Below are 16,696 nucleotides of genomic sequence, written 5' to 3'. Positions count from 1 at the left end.
AATTATCTAAAGAGATGCTAGTAGAAAAAAAAAGGAATCATTTTAATATTTTCTGCTTCTTCTGTATTTATCCTAAATGTCAGTTTGCTTAACCATCATTATTACAGCATACAAGAAGAAATAAATCCAAAGTTTATGCAAATTTTATAAACATGATCTTATAGCCATGAACAATCAGGCAATGATCACACATTCAATAAGACATTAGTCACAGGCCTCCTTTGAGTTATAATAACTTATGATGCTTCACCTTTTAGGCCTCCACTCATCTGCAGAGCAGAAGCTACAAAACTGCCCCCCCCAAGACATATAAGGCCCCTTTACCTTGTAACAAGAAACCAAGCCAGTTTACTGAAGTCTGATGAGGGCCTCATGTATGTCTTAATATGTGGCATGGCGTTGCTTCGGCCAGATGTCTCTGCTGACCACTTGCTAGTGACAGGAGAGACGTAAGCCACCAATTAGAAAAGAATCCAAGACAGACAAAACTCTTATACTAACTGACTACACAAAAAGCAACGTCCTATCTAAACAGACAGCAGGAACGTGGTCTGTGACCTGGTGACTGATGACGCTGTTCAGAGAACAGAAGAACACGCAATCATTCTGCAAAATAAGGATGTCAAACAAGGAAACTCAGTGTGGGCCACAAGGGCATCAAAGCCCCTGGACATGGGGCATCTTATCCTTTCCTTTATCACATATGCACACGTGTACACACGCATGCAAGCACACGTGCACTACACGGTTCCATTGTGCTTTCTGCACGTGTGTACACTTGTCTCTGGCTGGACTGTGAGATCTGGGAAGCAGGAAGCTTACAGTGCCCTTTAGTGCACACTACTGAGTAGTGGCTCCCATGGAAGCTTCCCCAAAGAAGCAAAGGGAGTGGAATGCTAAAACAGCAGGGGATAACTCAGAAATGCTTTAGTTTGGGCTTTGAGTATTACGCCCACATTTCCAATATTTCAAGGTTAGGGTTCCGAGGAGGCATGAGGCCATGATTCTATCTTAGAAGAGGGTTACTCCCCAAGCTAACTGGCAGTTTGCCAGCATAGGGTCGGGGTTAAGAAGGCCACTGTTGTCTTTCCTAGAGTGAACCCAGGAATCTGAAACTGACAGGGACACAGCACGTAAGTTCTCAGTAAGGAACTCTCCGTTTAGAGCGGATATGACGGAAATGCCTCTGGCCAACAGGAATTTCAGCACAAAGCTATGGAGATGGACTCCTTCTCTCGTTTCTGGCTGCCCAGCTGCAAAGCCACTACTGAAGTGAGTTCTAGACCCTGGGGCTTGGTCTAGAACATCTGGGATGGGCAAGTGCTGTAGCTTGAAAAGGACAAGCCTTCCTTTCCCTTCTCATCCATCACCTGTTTCCTGAGCTCTGCCGGCACAACAAACACAGTCTTTATCCTGGAGACAGCGGCACGGACTCTACCCTTGGAGAGTGTGGCATGTGGCCTACATACTACAGTCTGGGTGGTTATTCTTCACGCTTCAGCTAAGTGAACTGAATGCTGCTTATGTAAACCACAGACTACCCGGCAGAATCTCTTACTTATCTGTTTCCTTGCCTGCTAATATTTAAATAGAAACTTCACAGAGTTATAAATTTTACTCTGGTATTAAAAACCTATTCCAAAAATTTTTCAAAACCTTGCTTTAAATTATTTCTATCACTAGCATATGTAGATGAAAGAATATAGCTGCATTATATAAGGTACTTTTTTAAAGAGCAGACTGACACAACATTCTTGGTCCTAACGAAGTAAGAGCAGCATTGAGAAGCAGTTACTTACTGAAAGTAGGAATGTAGCCACTTCTGCCTTTCAGCTGTCTGGATGCTATAGGGTAAAGAACCCCCAGCTTTTAAAAGAAGGAAAAGAAAACAAATAAACATAATGAAATATGAGGCATCTTCACTAAGAAGAAAATCTCTGTAAACAGTGAGGAGGGAAATGATAGACAAGTGCCTCCGCTGCATCATCCCAAGTCAAAGCTCACAGAAAGAAAATGCCCATGCTTACATCAGGCACGCCACCTTCTCTCTCTTTCTGTGTCTGTGCTTGTTTTGGTGCTCACACAGGCCAGGCCACTGAGCTATATTTTTACTCTTTACTTATGGTCTCACGAGATTGCCCAGGCTAGCCTGGGTTTCACTCTGTAGACCAGACTGGCCTTGAATTTGTGACCCTCCTGCCTCAGCCTCCAGAGAAGCTGGAATCAACGATCTACACTACCAGAACTCAAATTAGGTACATCTTTTTTATGAACTTCCTTTCTCTGGGAGAAGAGGCATATAAACAGTTTACTATCTGAAAAGAAAAGGGATCACTTAATCACTCAGTGGGGAGAATATTCATATAGATTTGAAGTACTAGAAAAGACCCCAGAGAGAATCTGGGCCTGTTTTACAACCATAGTGGGTATGAAACACATCACTAGGTTTTGGTCCTGGGCAGGGAATCTGGGAAGGCAGTAACCAAACCCAATCCTGCTGACTTTGCCCTTATACTCTGCCATTTCCAAACAGGCAGGCAGAGGAGATTCTCACAGAACCGGAAGATACGAAAACATGCAACAAACACTTCTGCCTTCTTCTTCTTCTTCTTTTTTTTTTTTTTTTTTTTTTTTGGTAAGAAAAATCCATTTGTAGATTCATCAGGAACTTCCCCACAGTAATCTATGTGCAGAGAGCTTTAGACAACTCCAGGACCCAGTAAGATATGTCCCGTCTCCTACTGCAAATAGCTAAAAACATATTCTGTTGTAGAACCACTTGTAAAACTACTTCATTGAGAATGTCATGCTCTCCCTCATTAAAACTGCACTTGGAATAGATCTAGGCTATTAGAAGTACAGAAAGAAAAACTACCCATATCCTAGAGCCAAGGTGAAGTAATTTTATTTTGTTCTTAAAGAGCAACAAATGGCAAATATACTCTGAACTTTATTGAGATTCTTTTGGCAAGGTCACATCTAATTTCATAAGCAACAAATGGGCAAAATTAGGTTTAATTTAGTGCATTCTGCTACCAGCAAGTCATGAATGCCAATCAGACTTAGATTCTCCCAAAGGCGTACTCTCTGGGGCTTTTGTTAATAACCGGATGGCATTAGAAAGGATGCTTCTGTTTAAAAGTTCAATGCTCAGTAGTGAATAAAGAGAAGAATGAAGGGTTTTTTTTTTTTTTTTTTTTTTTTTAATGAAAATAAGACCAGGAGGAAAAGTTTGTTGGTATGTAAAATAAATGGAAAAAAAAATGTTATTTAAAAGAAAGAAACAAAAGAAGGCTAGGCATTTGGTTAAGTGCCTCAAGTGCATCTGTATGTGGATGTAAATCTGGAAGGGCTATGTAGAACCATGGACATGGGCAGAGGGAAGGATGCTAGCCAAACCGTCAGGGTAGTGAGTGCAGGGGAACTTACTTTAGTTGGACATCTTGTCTTGACAATCAACACGTTGGATTATTAGTAAATAAGTTTTAGTAAAACTGAGGTAAACTGCCCTGCATGGAGTCACTATGATGGCGAAGGAAGTGTGTCTAAACTGCCCTTCTCTGAACCCTGCACAGCCCAACAATACCCGATCCATTAGCTTTATCTGGGCAAGGGGAAACTGTTTCTACATTTCTAACCAACTCTGATGAAAAATAAATAAAACAAAATATGCCCCAAGGCATTTCGGGAATATACAGAGAAACCACAACCGAGTTACCAGGATATCCTTCTAAGCTGGTCCGAACATTTTCCACAGAAGGATAGATCTAAAAATAAGCAAGAAAGAAGAAAACCAATAAAGCTGGCATGAATCATGTTGAAAGAAAGGAATGTTGACTTGTTTTTAAGAAAATAGAAATGTTAATAAAAAATGTTTAACAAAAACTTAGAAATTATATCTTAAATTAAAAGAAAACCCCACCTTACTGTATAGCTAGACTTCCAATAACTAATCTACAGGAAGCATGCATATAACTAATGAAAAATTATACTTTAAATGTTTTCCCCTCTGACATGCCAAATTAATATTAACTTGGATATTAATTAATGATGAACTAGTTAATTTACCATGGACTCACAAATCACTACATAATGAGCACAGCACATACTTCTTCAGCAGCGGCATACTTGGCATTTCCCCCCTTGGACTGACAACTTGAAAGAAGAATGGAGAGAGCAGGCAGGTTCGTGGCTACACCGTAGCTCCTGACCACACCGGAAGCCCTTGGCTGGGTGGCACCAGGACCACAAAACAGTGTTCTCTCCACACCCCACAGGGTGAAGCGCTATTGTAAGGAAGGCTGTGTCTTAATTCTTCTGGACTACAGCGTAGTGAGTCAGGCGGCAAGAGGGCTCACCAGATGAAGAGGAACTGCACTTTTTGCTGGCGTTCTGCCACCCTCTCTCAGTGCCAGCAAGCTCTCTTTAAACTCTGAGCACAGCCACTTCGACTCATCAGGCCCCAGGGAACCAATGCTTGAAAACTGACCCACGATGGGCCAGCACTCGTCTTCAGGTACAGATGGGGCATGTGCCCGCAGAAGCTGCTCCGAAATAAAGGTGAGTGCATTAGTCACAGTAGTAACAATAGTAACTGAAATGCCCTAATGCCTAAAAACATGGACTGTGTCTTTGAAATACCCTTTATTTACTTACAAGGAAAAACATCAGCCATCAACATAATGCTCATGGATACTTTCTTCTTTGGAAATTATAATACTAAAAGCATGTGCTCCCTCCCAACCCATTATGCTGTGGTACTTTGAATGTAATTGGCCTCCATAATCTCATAGGGAGTGATACTATTAGGAGGTGTGGCTTTGTTGGGAGTGGATATGGCCCTGTTGGAGGAACAGTGTGTCCCTGTAGGGGGCAGGCTTTGAGGTTTCCTGTGCTCAGGATACTGTCCAGTGTGTCAGTCAATTTCATGTTGCCTGTAAGATGTAGGACTCTCTGCATACCCCTTATGCTCCCCACCTCTGAAACTGTAAGCAATCCATCCCAATTAAATGTTTTACTTTATAAGAGTTGGCATGTCAAGGTGTCTCCTCACAGCAACAGAAACCCTAAGACATATGTGGACAGAAAGTCTCTTTCCAAATTTCTTTGATTTGCATTAGAAACAAAAGCAGAATAAAACATTTTCAAAGACCCATCTTAGCAGAACTACCAAGATGAACCACCCTGAAATCACAATTGTCTAATATACCTAAACTAAACTGACAGGATTAAACCATTGGACATTCGGGTCCATTCCCTTTGAAAAGAGCTTCCAGCTCTCACCTTAGATCTGTGCTCCAGGGCGGGGACACAGCTGTGCGTGCAGTGGTAGGCATTAGCCTAGCATAAGCAAGGGCCTTGGGTGGGGGATGGTGGGGAAGCACAGACAAAATCCTTGGCCTCCAGTGTGGCTGCCTAATATGAAAGGGATATTTGCAAAGCCCCGTTAGGACTCCTATCTCAATGCATATGTTCTAATCTGCTTGCTTGTCCTGGAACTAAGCTACGACGCAGCATGAGGTAGGAGGAGAAGTGGCTTGAAAACTCCAGATGCTACTCAACCTGCAGGATTTGTGACCACACTAATGCATTCTATTTCTAGGCCGGACACCTAGTTCCAGTCCACAAGTTCCCCTGCTGACAGAACAATCTATTTTACATTCATTGCTTGGCATAATCCTGTCCATTTCATAGCCGGCAAGAGGCAGGCTGAGGAATAAGTCAAGACCAGGCTTGTATACCACAGGTTTGGGATTTGAACCTGGGACTAGATGTCCATCATAAACGAAAAAGAAGAAAGGATTCACATTATGTTATTTTAAATGTTAAAACAGTAAAAGTTTCATTACCTTCCTGAGCCTAAAATGTCCCCAGTTGTCTTTGTGACTTCCTTGAAAGCGTCCAGGGGTTGAACCAACAAGGTAAACACTAAATAAAGTAAAATACAATAAAGTTAACATGCAATTGTGTTGTGACACCCTAAACCCACAAAATACACATAAAAACCTATGTAATGGAAGAGTTCAAGGAGCCAATTAATCCAAGGCCATGCCTCCTTAAGGGTAACTGCTACTCCGAGTTCATTTTTAGTTACTGCAGGACAAAGAACTCAGGCAAAGAACTCAGGAACTCTACGATCACCCCAGTGGGAGGCTTAAGAGCCACCACCACCCCAATGCCCATGAACCATTGAGATGTGGAGTGATCAAATCTGCTCTCACCGCCCCCCACCCTCTCATGCAGCACAGTCAAATAGCACTCACTCCTTCCTGAGGTCCCTGCCTTCCAGACTTGTGTGGCTTGCAGCTCAGGAGTTCCTTTTCAGCACCCACCGCCCCATATTGGTGAGGGGACACGTACTTGGTTTCAGAGAGATCATGCTCTTGGATGGTGTCTATCCACTCCTGGAGAGAGGGAGCGTTGTATGCCATCAAGTAACTGATAAGGTCAGCTTTAAAATGGGTGCTTGACTCTCCAGATGTGTGCTTTCCCTGGTTAAGTCGTGGGTATAAAGGGCTCAACCATATTCTAGAATGGAAAAGAAAAAAAGAAATAACCTTTAACACCTGGGAGCTCTCGTTTTAACAATACCAAATAATGGTTATGTATTCGCCTGAAGCAAGAGGTGAATTCTTGCCACCATCTTTACATGGTGACTGAGTGATTTCTGGCAGGAGGAAACAGATCTGATCACATTGATCCAATGACTCCCCATCACAGGATTATTTCTGAATGCTATCTCTTTATGTAAAACCATGTTCTTACCAGTATAGCTCTTTACCCAAATTAAGAATCAAGAGCTATCTATACCAATAAAAAATATATATGCAAGCTTATATTCAGTAAGAAAACTGTTTTTAATAATATACACATTCTGTAGTGGTTTGAGATATTTTCATGTCCTGTATTTTCTGGTGCCTGGAATGAGTATGTAACACATTTAACATTAGCTTCAAACTGCTAAGCACTCAACAGTGATAAAAAATTAGACAACTTTCATCTCAATTCCTTTCCCCCCAAACTTCGTCTTTGCCCTAACTTCTACAACATTCTACAATATACCTAACCACGGGAAATAACTGTATCTAAACCAACAGACACAATACGATATGATACAGGTAGATCGCAAAAACAGTCCAGCTCTGAGCCTCTAGGACTAGATGATCTTCTAGGAGTTCTGCTGTTGCAAGGAGCCGTAAGAGGCAATGAATGGTTTGGTCAGACCCCAGACTGTATTTGCTGTCACTTTCTTTTCCGTTTGTGGCCATTTCCCCTGTATTTCTACTCGCCAAACCCAAACAGAAATGGCCCAATTCCTGTTTTACACAGCTGTTCCCCAAGGAAGCAGGTGGGCTACCAGCTAACAGGATGGGAAGTAGGGCTGGATGAGAACTCTGGGCTGCATGTCTTAAGTCTGTGCCATCCCAGAAGAGTGACATGTCACTTACTCCCTGCTTACCTCGGGGGGAAACTTAGCATAGAAGGGGCAGGGCTGACTAAGGCTGTAGCCCACATCTGGACCACATCTGCTTCCTGATGTCTTTGCCATTATAGGCAGGTCCTATGACTTCTCTGGGGCTTTCTTTGCCTCTGGGTGTCAAGGGACCAGCTAGGCTAGATAGATGTGTGAGGTAGCCTCCCACCGATGCCTGTGAGCATAAGCACAAGAGGTTCACAGACAGGCATATTCTGGATGAGGACCATGACAGGAAATAGCTTTCTAATCTAGGGTACTGAGAAAGGAGGTGTTCTTAAAACTTTGTGAAACAATATAAGAGCATCACGGGTGGGGGGCAAAGAATTTGGAATTTTCATGCATTTGTTTCAAATGTGCATGCACAGGTGTAGGTGTATGCACCACATGCTTGCAGGGGCTCACAGAAGCCAGAAGAGGATACCGGATCCTTTGGAACTGGAGTTTTGAGAGAGAGCGAGCTATGAGCTGCATGATGGGCGGCTAGGAATCTACTCGGATCTTCAGCAAGGGCAAAAAGTGCTCTCAACTGCTGAGCCAACTCTCGACCCAACGAATGATCTGAACTGTGCGGCCTGAGCAGGTGCAAGCAGCAGCTGAGAAGGGCGGCTGGGACATCTGCACGGCAGGGAAGAAGCCAGGCCAGGGAAGGCGACCCACCAGGGGAGACAGCACGTCAAGAGTGCCTTTAAAGGTTTCGGTGTTCTAAAAGATTCTTAAAATTACACTTGTATGAGCACGTCTGTGCTGGTGCCTGGGAAGGTCAGAGGAGGCGTTGCATCCCCTGGAACTGGAGAATGAATCCAGATGCTTGTGAGACGTCATGTGTGAGCCGGGAACTGAACCGACGGCAAGTGCTCTTAGCCGCTCAGCCATCTCTCTGGTCCCCTTTGGAGGGTATGTTCTTGTGTTGTTGTTGGTTTTCTAATCACAACATGGAACTGCAAAGTATCAGAGAGAACCAAGAGCAGACTAAGCAGAGGGCAACAGGCCCTGTAGCAGCGTGGCTGGCTGGTAGAGAGGCAAGTCGGAGAAACAGTTCATACCTGCTTGCTCTGAGTCTGACCTAAATACACTATACAACCTACTTAATATGCTTTTTAGATTTTCATTTTAAAAGAAAAGAATAAAAGGCCTGGTGGTGGTGGTTCACAGCTTAATTCTAGGACTTGGGAGACAGAGGCAGGTGGCTCTCTGTGAGTTACAGGCCATCCATCATCTATAGAGCGAGTTCCAGGACAGCCAGGGCTATACAGAGAAACCCTGTCTCAGAAAAGAGAGAGAGAGAGAAAAAAAAAAAGAAAGAGAGAGAGAGAGAGAGAGAGAGAAGAAAGGAATCAAAGCACCAGCCACACCCCTACTTCTCATGGCAGTCACTTGAGAAGCCTCAGGAAGCAGTGCTGCCCGTAAGTTCAAGTTCACAACTCCAGACGGAACTGAACTAGAGGCACTGGTGGGACTCCGAGAGCCACCAGGACTGGGGGTCGCTGTCGTGACTCTGTCTAGTCTCAAAATCCCTGTTTCCCTAGGAAGGAGCCTATCTAAATCTCTCTCCCTTTCCTGATGGGACTGTGTGTGTGTCCCCAGCTCCCCAGTGGACAAAGTACTCAGCACATCCAGACAGCCCTGTTAGCCAGCGCTTGGAAGGCGAAACAGGAAGATGGAGAGTTCAAGGCCAGCTGGGCTACATAGCTACACAGAGATTTCACCGACAACGTAAAAGAGGTGTGTGTATGTATGTGTGTATGTGCGTGTGATTGCGCATGTGTGCGTGCGTGCGTGTGTGTTGAGAAGGATGGGATGACAGAGAAGAGCGAGTCTTACGACTAACACTTTTCAGAGCCTGGCAGAGACCCCTTGATCCTGCAGTAGCTACAATAACACTACTCTGAGACCACACTAAGGTCAAAGCAGGCCCAGAGGTTGAGCTGGAAGACTCCTTATTTCAGTTCAACCCATGGGTCACCGGGGCTGAGGTAAGGTTGTCGGAGGTTAGCCCAGGCTAGGCAACATACTGGAGATGTGAGCAGGGGAGGGCAGTAGCAGAGCGGACCGGGATCCTGAAACGAAGCTATACAAATGCCTGCACTGTCTTCCCACAGAGAAGGCTATTTGCCAGCTCTCTCCCGAGAAGGCAGGGAGGTACAGAAATAACTTCAGAGGAATAAAAGGAATTAAAGCCATTCTCTGAGGAGGAAAGAAGTAGTCGAACTTCAGTTGAACATACCTATAAAAATCCCTCTTAAAAACAAACCCTCTGGCTGGACGGTGGTGGCACACACCTTTAGTCCCAGCACTCGGAGGCAGAGGCAGGCAGATCTCTGTGAGTTCCAGACCAGCCTGGTCTACAGAGTGAGTTCCAGGACAGCCTCCGAAGCCACAGAGAGACTCTGTCTTGAAAAACCAAAACCAAACACCAATGGCACAGTGTTTAAAGAACTTGCTTAGATCTTCCGAATCCACGCAACACCAGGCGTGGTAACTCACACCCACAATCCCAGTGTGCCTATAGCAAGATGGGAGTTGGGGACAGCAGCATCCCCGGAAGCTGCAGCCAGCTAGCCCGGTGTACATAGCAGCAAGAGATCCCACCTCAACCAAGGCTGAGGCTGGGGAATGTCATCTGACCTCCACATGTGTGTGCTGGCTGGCACACATGTGCCGTCCTCACACTCACACACAAACCTGCACACAATGATTAAACAGAGCAAAACAAAACAAACCCCGCTTCTCTTCGCTGCCTTCCCATTCCAGTAGATGGCCCTACTCTCGTGTGGCACTAAGTGGAACCCGCAGGCTCAATAAGCAAATAAACAAACAGAGCACATGACGTTGAGAGGAGATGGTCAGAGTACACAGGGGAGGAATAAAGGGGTAGATTTGATTTAAAAAAATGATGTGCATGTGAGAAACTCTCAAACAATAAGAAGATTATAATAAATGTTACAAATCATGGGCATGTGAATATTCCTATACACCAGTGACGGTCATAGATGAGTCTACGCCAAGCTGTTAACACTAGCTACCTCAAGAGGGGGGATGGAGAGCAAGGAGGAGTAGAGTGTTGTGGGGATGGAGGTGTGGCTTTTACAATGCAAAAGAAAATCCCGCGACCACTTCTGGTATGCCCCTTTCCTATGCACATGTGCATTACTTACACAAGTAGAAAAGCGGAAAGAAAAAGAGGAATGCAAATAACATTTGTCTTTGTCCTTTGCCAGGAAAAATAACTGCCATGCACTGCATGGTCCTACCAACCCTTGGGTTTTCTGGTGCCAGTCTTCCCGGATGAGGTTGGAGGTGTGGATGACGACTCGGAGGCCTTCTTCATAGAGCAAGAGCATCATTTTCCTTCAAAGAGAAGGAGGTGGACAAAAGCATGAACAGAATTTTCCAAATACACAGGTTTCTAATGAGAATGCAAGAAACAGCTGGAGGAACTCTTAACCTCTTATATTACCCAAACTCTAAATATTATAAACTCTCCAACAAGGATCAGAATATCTGGGGGTCATGAACTCACATCCCTTCACTGGTACCTTAGTATCCATGGCTATCATTTCCCTATGAGGGACCACAGGGCATCCTACCAGCAAGGTAGGAGCAGAGCCTCCTGCTGTGTAACAGGCTAGCACACTAGCAACAACTGAAGCATATACAGCGCATGTTTAAAGCCCATTTCAGGCCGTGGTTGCATGCACACATGCAGTGTATTGAAAACGTAAAATGTATTTTCTACTAATGGTTGCAGTTTGAAGATTGTGAGATGCCCTGTCCTGATCAGACATGTCCATGCGCTATACATGTCACCACTGTGTACCTGGGCTTGAAGTAAGTCTTCTCTTTCCTCCTCCATGAATGAGCCCTCTTTCCACTGCGGCCTCTTGCACCACTAAGCATATTTCCTTAACTTTATTTGCAGCAAGAGAGGAGGGAATGTATATGTAAGAGCTCTCAAGGTGAAGTCTAAAGACAGTAGTCTGCCCTTGAGAAGCCACATGAGCTTTAGTAAACCATTCAGTATGCCTGGACCTCCTCTTTTCATGCGAATCACCAAGGATAAACCCCAACTTGGGCCTGATGACGACGGAATTAAAGTCCACAGTGTAAAGGTTAAACAGACACGTGGGATTCATTCCCATGAGGTGCCCTGCTTTATTTTCTAACTTAGTGCTGGGTGACTTGTATCTACAGATTGTTTCCAGTCATGAAAGCACTTAAGTCTTCTCTCCAGAACCACATAGTCATTTCTCAAGGCCGTAAGGCTTGTCTTGTCTTATTTTATCACTTCTGCTGAGGCCAGAATGCTACTTATTACTTGCTGGACACATGACAACAACGAGCCTCTGTCTCTCCCTAGATGAACAACCCCATGAGCTGAAGCTGGGCTGGAGGAGGTATGTAAAGGAGAAGGGAAAGGCCAGGCACGGTGACATGTGCCTGTAACCCTAGCAACTTGGGAGGCTGAGGCAGGATTGTGCATGAGATCGGGGCTAGGCAGGTAGGTTTCGGGTTACTGTGCTCTGGTGTGACTAAGGTCCTGCCTCTTGGAAAATAAATGAATAAATAAATAAGGGAAAAGACAGGACCAGAAAAGAGGATGAGATGTCTGATTCTTGCCAGAAAGAGAAAGAAATTCAAGCTGGCAGACAATAAATTAATGCCACGTTCAAGAAGTGACAGCTGCTGAGCTATCTTCTCTGTAGTTATGAAATGCAGTCCCTGAAACCTGGGCAAATTGACACACACAGTTGTCACATTAGCAGCTGATTACAATTAAGGATAAGCTAGCCAGGGATTCAAGATAGAAGCTTTACAAATATTTCCATTAATCAAGGCATCAATTACGAGGAAATCATGTATCAATGTCAGTGAATCCTATCAAACAGAATTAAGAATTGATTTAAGGGGAGACACATTAATCTTTTCATAGACAACATTCTGTGTGTTAATAAGGTCACAATTGAAATATAGGAAGATAAGGAATGAAGAAGTCTCCCTGCAAAAACGGTAGACCCACAGTACTGTCCCTAAAGTGGGGCTGACAAAAGGGCTACTTCCTAAATGTAAGGGTGGCCTATGAAGAAACAAGGAAATGCATGGCAGGCACCTCCACACCAGGCACCGTTTTTGGATGCTCTAGGATGTGGCAAGACACTCCCAAGAAGAAGTAATCCCCACTTTACAACTGCAGACTCTGTGGTTGGAGGAAAGGGGATTATTATCTAGGTCACCAAACAAGCCTGTAGAAGATGGCTGAACTCACACATGCCCATACGCCAGGGCACCGTGTGTAGGGCTCATGGTTAGAGGTGGGGCAGTGAACATTTTATGCTACTAGAAAATGAGTGGGGGCTGAGGGCTTGGTGAGCAAAGGGCCAGCTGGGGAAGATGGTGGGAAGAAATGTGTCCCAGCAGGCGGCGGCTGGCTCCTGCTTAGATGAGGACATTGTCCGTTCAGCTGCTTGGACTATGTTTCTCCACATTAATGCTTAGAGCCATCAGGGGCGACCATGCCCAATTCTGGGGAAAAGCAAAGAGCTTTCCATTCTGAAGAACCAAGGGACACTCTGTGCCTGGACTGCTGTGTACCATGTCCCCTGCACAAGGTACCTGGGCCAATTGCCTGCTCAGTGTACCCTTCTTCAGGCTGCATCATAATCACTGTTGTTAGCTCCAGGCTGGGGAGACAGTGTTTACTTCATCACCACAAAGCTGGGACTTTCTCCTTTTCCACCTTACATCTAATCTAAACTCTCACCAAAAGATGAAAAGCTATGGTAACAAAAATGACTTCCTCCAGACTTGAGACTCAATAGCATTATAGTATTAGATGAATAACTTTTGTTGTTTTTTTAGGTGGTACGGGGATCTCATGTAGACTGGCCTTGAACTCCTGATTTCCCTTCTCAGCCTCCCAAGAACTAGGATTACAGGCATGTGTGTGTTGTCATCCCTGGATTAACAAACAATTCTTAAAATAATAAACAACCCACCCAAATTTTCAGACATGAGTTCAATCCTTTACAAGACACTGCCATTTCAGCAAAATGTAAGCCATGGATGCTCTCTAGCTGGGACCAGTTCTACTCCAGTATTGTCTCTGAATTGAGAACTATTGGACTTAATCTACAGAATGTGCATGTGTAAGCTACTATGAAGAGCAAGGGAGGAAAGAGGCAAAGGAACCAGTAAAGTCAATTGTAGCAGTGAGCAAACAAGAACAAATTAACAACTAAAGTCAAAGGTGAGTTCTCTCCCTATTTACACCCCCAAGGAAAATCCATTTATTCTAGGTCTTAGTTTTCTGGTCTGTGAGGTTAGTAATCTGACATTTTCAAATGAAGGATAGCTTCCGTGTGTTCCCTCTCTGCCCCATTCACAGCGAAGCATCATCACGCCAGCTTTGGAGCAGGCTCTCTGAGCGCTCGAGTCCCTCCCAGGAGTGACAGCATAACTAACCCATGGCAGCACAAGCTCTCACATTGCTTGCTAGTCACCTGTAAGGCTCACTGCAGAGCGCAGACCTCATGGTCAGCACAGGAAGCCAGCACTGGTGGCCTAACAAATCATGCCAGAGCCCTCACGGTGACAGGGCTGGCGGAAGGCATTCTAGAATCAAGGGTGTATTTCTCCCGGGTTTCAGCTAAGGGTGGGAGACAAGGACTTCCTGCCTGCCTTACGGCTAAGCCGCCCCCACTGATGACACTGTGAGCTGAAACTGGCATCCTGTGAGCTCAGTGCTGGAAAATGAGTATTTTATGCATGAGTCAGGTGCTTGAGATCACTCTCAGTCCTCAAACCCTGCCCCCTAGTGGACAGAAGCTACCAATTAGGGGCGGTCTGTAGATGTGACCATATGTACTCAGTGAATTAAAGTCAGAGGATGGGCCTACAGCTTCACGGAGAGGCTTAAGTGCTTCTGCTCTGGCCCCCTTTCACAATGGATTGGCAAAAATACTGTTTTACATACACAGAGAAAAGCAGCCACGATACTGTCATTTCAGGGCATTGCTTCAGCAGGAAGAATGTCACAGCCAGACAGATGACCCACACTCCCGCTAGCAGGTGGCTTCCGACCTGGGGACAGCCAGCCCCACACTCCCACCCTTGGCTCCGTCACAGTCTTTTGACAAACCCTTTCCAGAGAAATGGTTTCGAATATTAAAATAAGGACAGCCACGTTTTGCTTTTTCGCACCTGTAAAGCCGCACTGCTCTGCAAAAGAATTCAGTGACACTCCTGTAAAACTAAGAAGGTGGAGCACACTGTCATTTGGCACAGTGTGTCAGACAGGCAGGAGTGGGCCAGGGTTGCCTGTCTGCCACTTATATCTCAGGAGCTCACTTGAGCTGGGGCAGAACTTGCAAATTGGCAACGTTTGGTAAAATTCGTGATGGGGCTGACTAAAAATAGACTAGTCAATATAACTCGTTCTTGCCAACCTCTGTGTGTCAGGGACCCCGCACGCACTGGTTGTGTACATAGAATCGTCTATGACCCACAAGGACCACGCTTGGAGTTCTGTGCTTCCGAGCAGCCATGCCTGCCTGATGTCCGGAGCAATGGGCAGGGACCCCTGAGTCACAGACTCATGCTTTCCTGCTGACGGGCTGAGTCTTGGGGTCAGGTCTTAAAGCTCCTTGCTCGTATCCTTTGGCCAATTAAAGTCACACCCCCCCCCATTTAGTAAACATTGCTTACGTGTGATGTGTTCCAAATGCAATTTCCAGCTTTGCCTAGGACAGAAAAGAAATAATTTATTTTAAAAGTCTCAATATTTACTCTTCCTAGCTACTGAAAATTAAGAGGAAAGAGACCAAGTCAACTTTTAAAAAACTGTCTTACTGCCCTCTATTGGACAAATACAAAATGGCTTTTTTTAGATAAAGTTTCTCTGTGTAGCCCTGGCTGTACTGGAACTCGCTCTGTAGACCAAGCTGATCTTGAACTCAGAGATCCACCTGCCTGTGCCTCCCCAGTCCTGGGATTGAAGGTGTGCACCTCCGCCACCACCACCCAGCAGAAAACAGCTTTTATTATAGCACCCACTAAGGCTCATTTAAAACTTTTTGTTTATTTTGTTATCCAACATGATTTAATACATACTGTAATTTTAATTACAGTAATTATAAGTGAGAAGCCTAATTTCTTCAGTTTCCAAAAGCCTAATAAAATGAGTGTGAGTCTAAACAGAGTTTTAAATGAGATATTTGGCTTCCACTGAAGAATTAAGATGAACAAAGTTTCAAGAACATATTTAAAATAGCATCGGGTGCGGTGGCATCATCAAACCATCATGATGCTAAACTAAAAGAGAGTGTTTCATACAAAGACAGCAAAAACTGGAAGTAAACGCTGTCAAAGCCACCCTGTACTCCATCCAGACCGGCATCTTCACAAGCAAGTGCATGCATGCTGAGGGCAAAACATTTTACCTAACTCTAGCACTGCAAGACCCTGGTCAGGCAGGGTGTGCCAGAAAGAACAGGTTATGGGGCAAACAAGCAGCAGAGGGACCAGGTTAGGAAGACACTGCCTGGGCTCGAATCCCTCCTCACAATTTGCCTGACTTTGGGAAAGACCTACACTCTCTGCTTCTTGTGCCTTTTTAACATAGGTGATTGTTGTGAGCCTCAGAGTTGCTTGGAGAGGATGAGAAAGTATGTGTAAACCCTTAGGAAAGAGGCCGGTTTGCTGTGAGCCACACAGACGTATGAACATCACAGCGCCCTCTCCCCATCACACGAGGAAGGACAGGACTGGCTGGTAGGGGCAGAATGGACAACCGGAATACGCATGTAGGTATCACACAGTTTGCAGGTCCTCCTGAAGGTCCGTGCAGCTTGGGGGAAACGGGCAGACCAGCATGCATTTGTGTTTTTTGGCCAGAGAAGAAAGCTATGAACTGTACTTCATGTCTTTAAAATTACAAAATCACTTATCGGCTGATTTTTAACTGAGAAAGAACAGTGGTTAAGAGAACCGGCTTCTAAACTTAGCTTGGCTACACGTTACACGCTTTCAGGTACAAACAACGAAGCTGAAGGGAACTTCAATAGGCCCTCTTTAATGCATGCCTTTTTGGGGGCTAATGCATCGCCTCTTTGAAACCCTGTAATGAATGCCATTAGCAGTCCATTTGATACATGGACAAATTAGACTTAAACAAATGGGAAGTGGCGAGGCCAGCATGAGCATCGTGGAATGAACCTTCATGCC

The 16,696-nt window shown here is 44.9% G+C and overlaps 1 protein-coding gene across 1 annotated transcript in view; it reads right to left on the bottom strand.

Annotated features, from left to right (window-relative positions):
• Positions 1–16,696, bottom strand: part of Tdp1 (tyrosyl-DNA phosphodiesterase 1) — a 73,294-nt gene that overhangs the window by 40,445 nt on the left and 16,153 nt on the right. Inside the window, exons 6-13 of the mRNA XM_051196453.1 lie at positions 15,179–15,213; positions 10,733–10,825; positions 6,361–6,528; positions 5,850–5,928; positions 4,359–4,544; positions 3,719–3,767; positions 1,800–1,866; positions 325–432 (exon numbers count right to left, since the gene is read on the bottom strand). Of these exons, the coding sequence (XP_051052410.1) occupies positions 325–432; positions 1,800–1,866; positions 3,719–3,767; positions 4,359–4,544; positions 5,850–5,928; positions 6,361–6,528; positions 10,733–10,825; positions 15,179–15,213 (785 nt within the window). The remainder of the gene's footprint in view (positions 1–324; positions 433–1,799; positions 1,867–3,718; positions 3,768–4,358; positions 4,545–5,849; positions 5,929–6,360; positions 6,529–10,732; positions 10,826–15,178; positions 15,214–16,696) is intronic.

This window comes from Phodopus roborovskii, unplaced genomic scaffold (genome assembly GCF_943737965.1).
Source record: "Phodopus roborovskii unplaced genomic scaffold, PHOROB, whole genome shotgun sequence".
NCBI classification, from domain to species: domain Eukaryota; kingdom Metazoa; phylum Chordata; class Mammalia; order Rodentia; family Cricetidae; genus Phodopus; species Phodopus roborovskii.
This window is presented reverse-complemented; position numbering and strand designations above follow the sequence as displayed.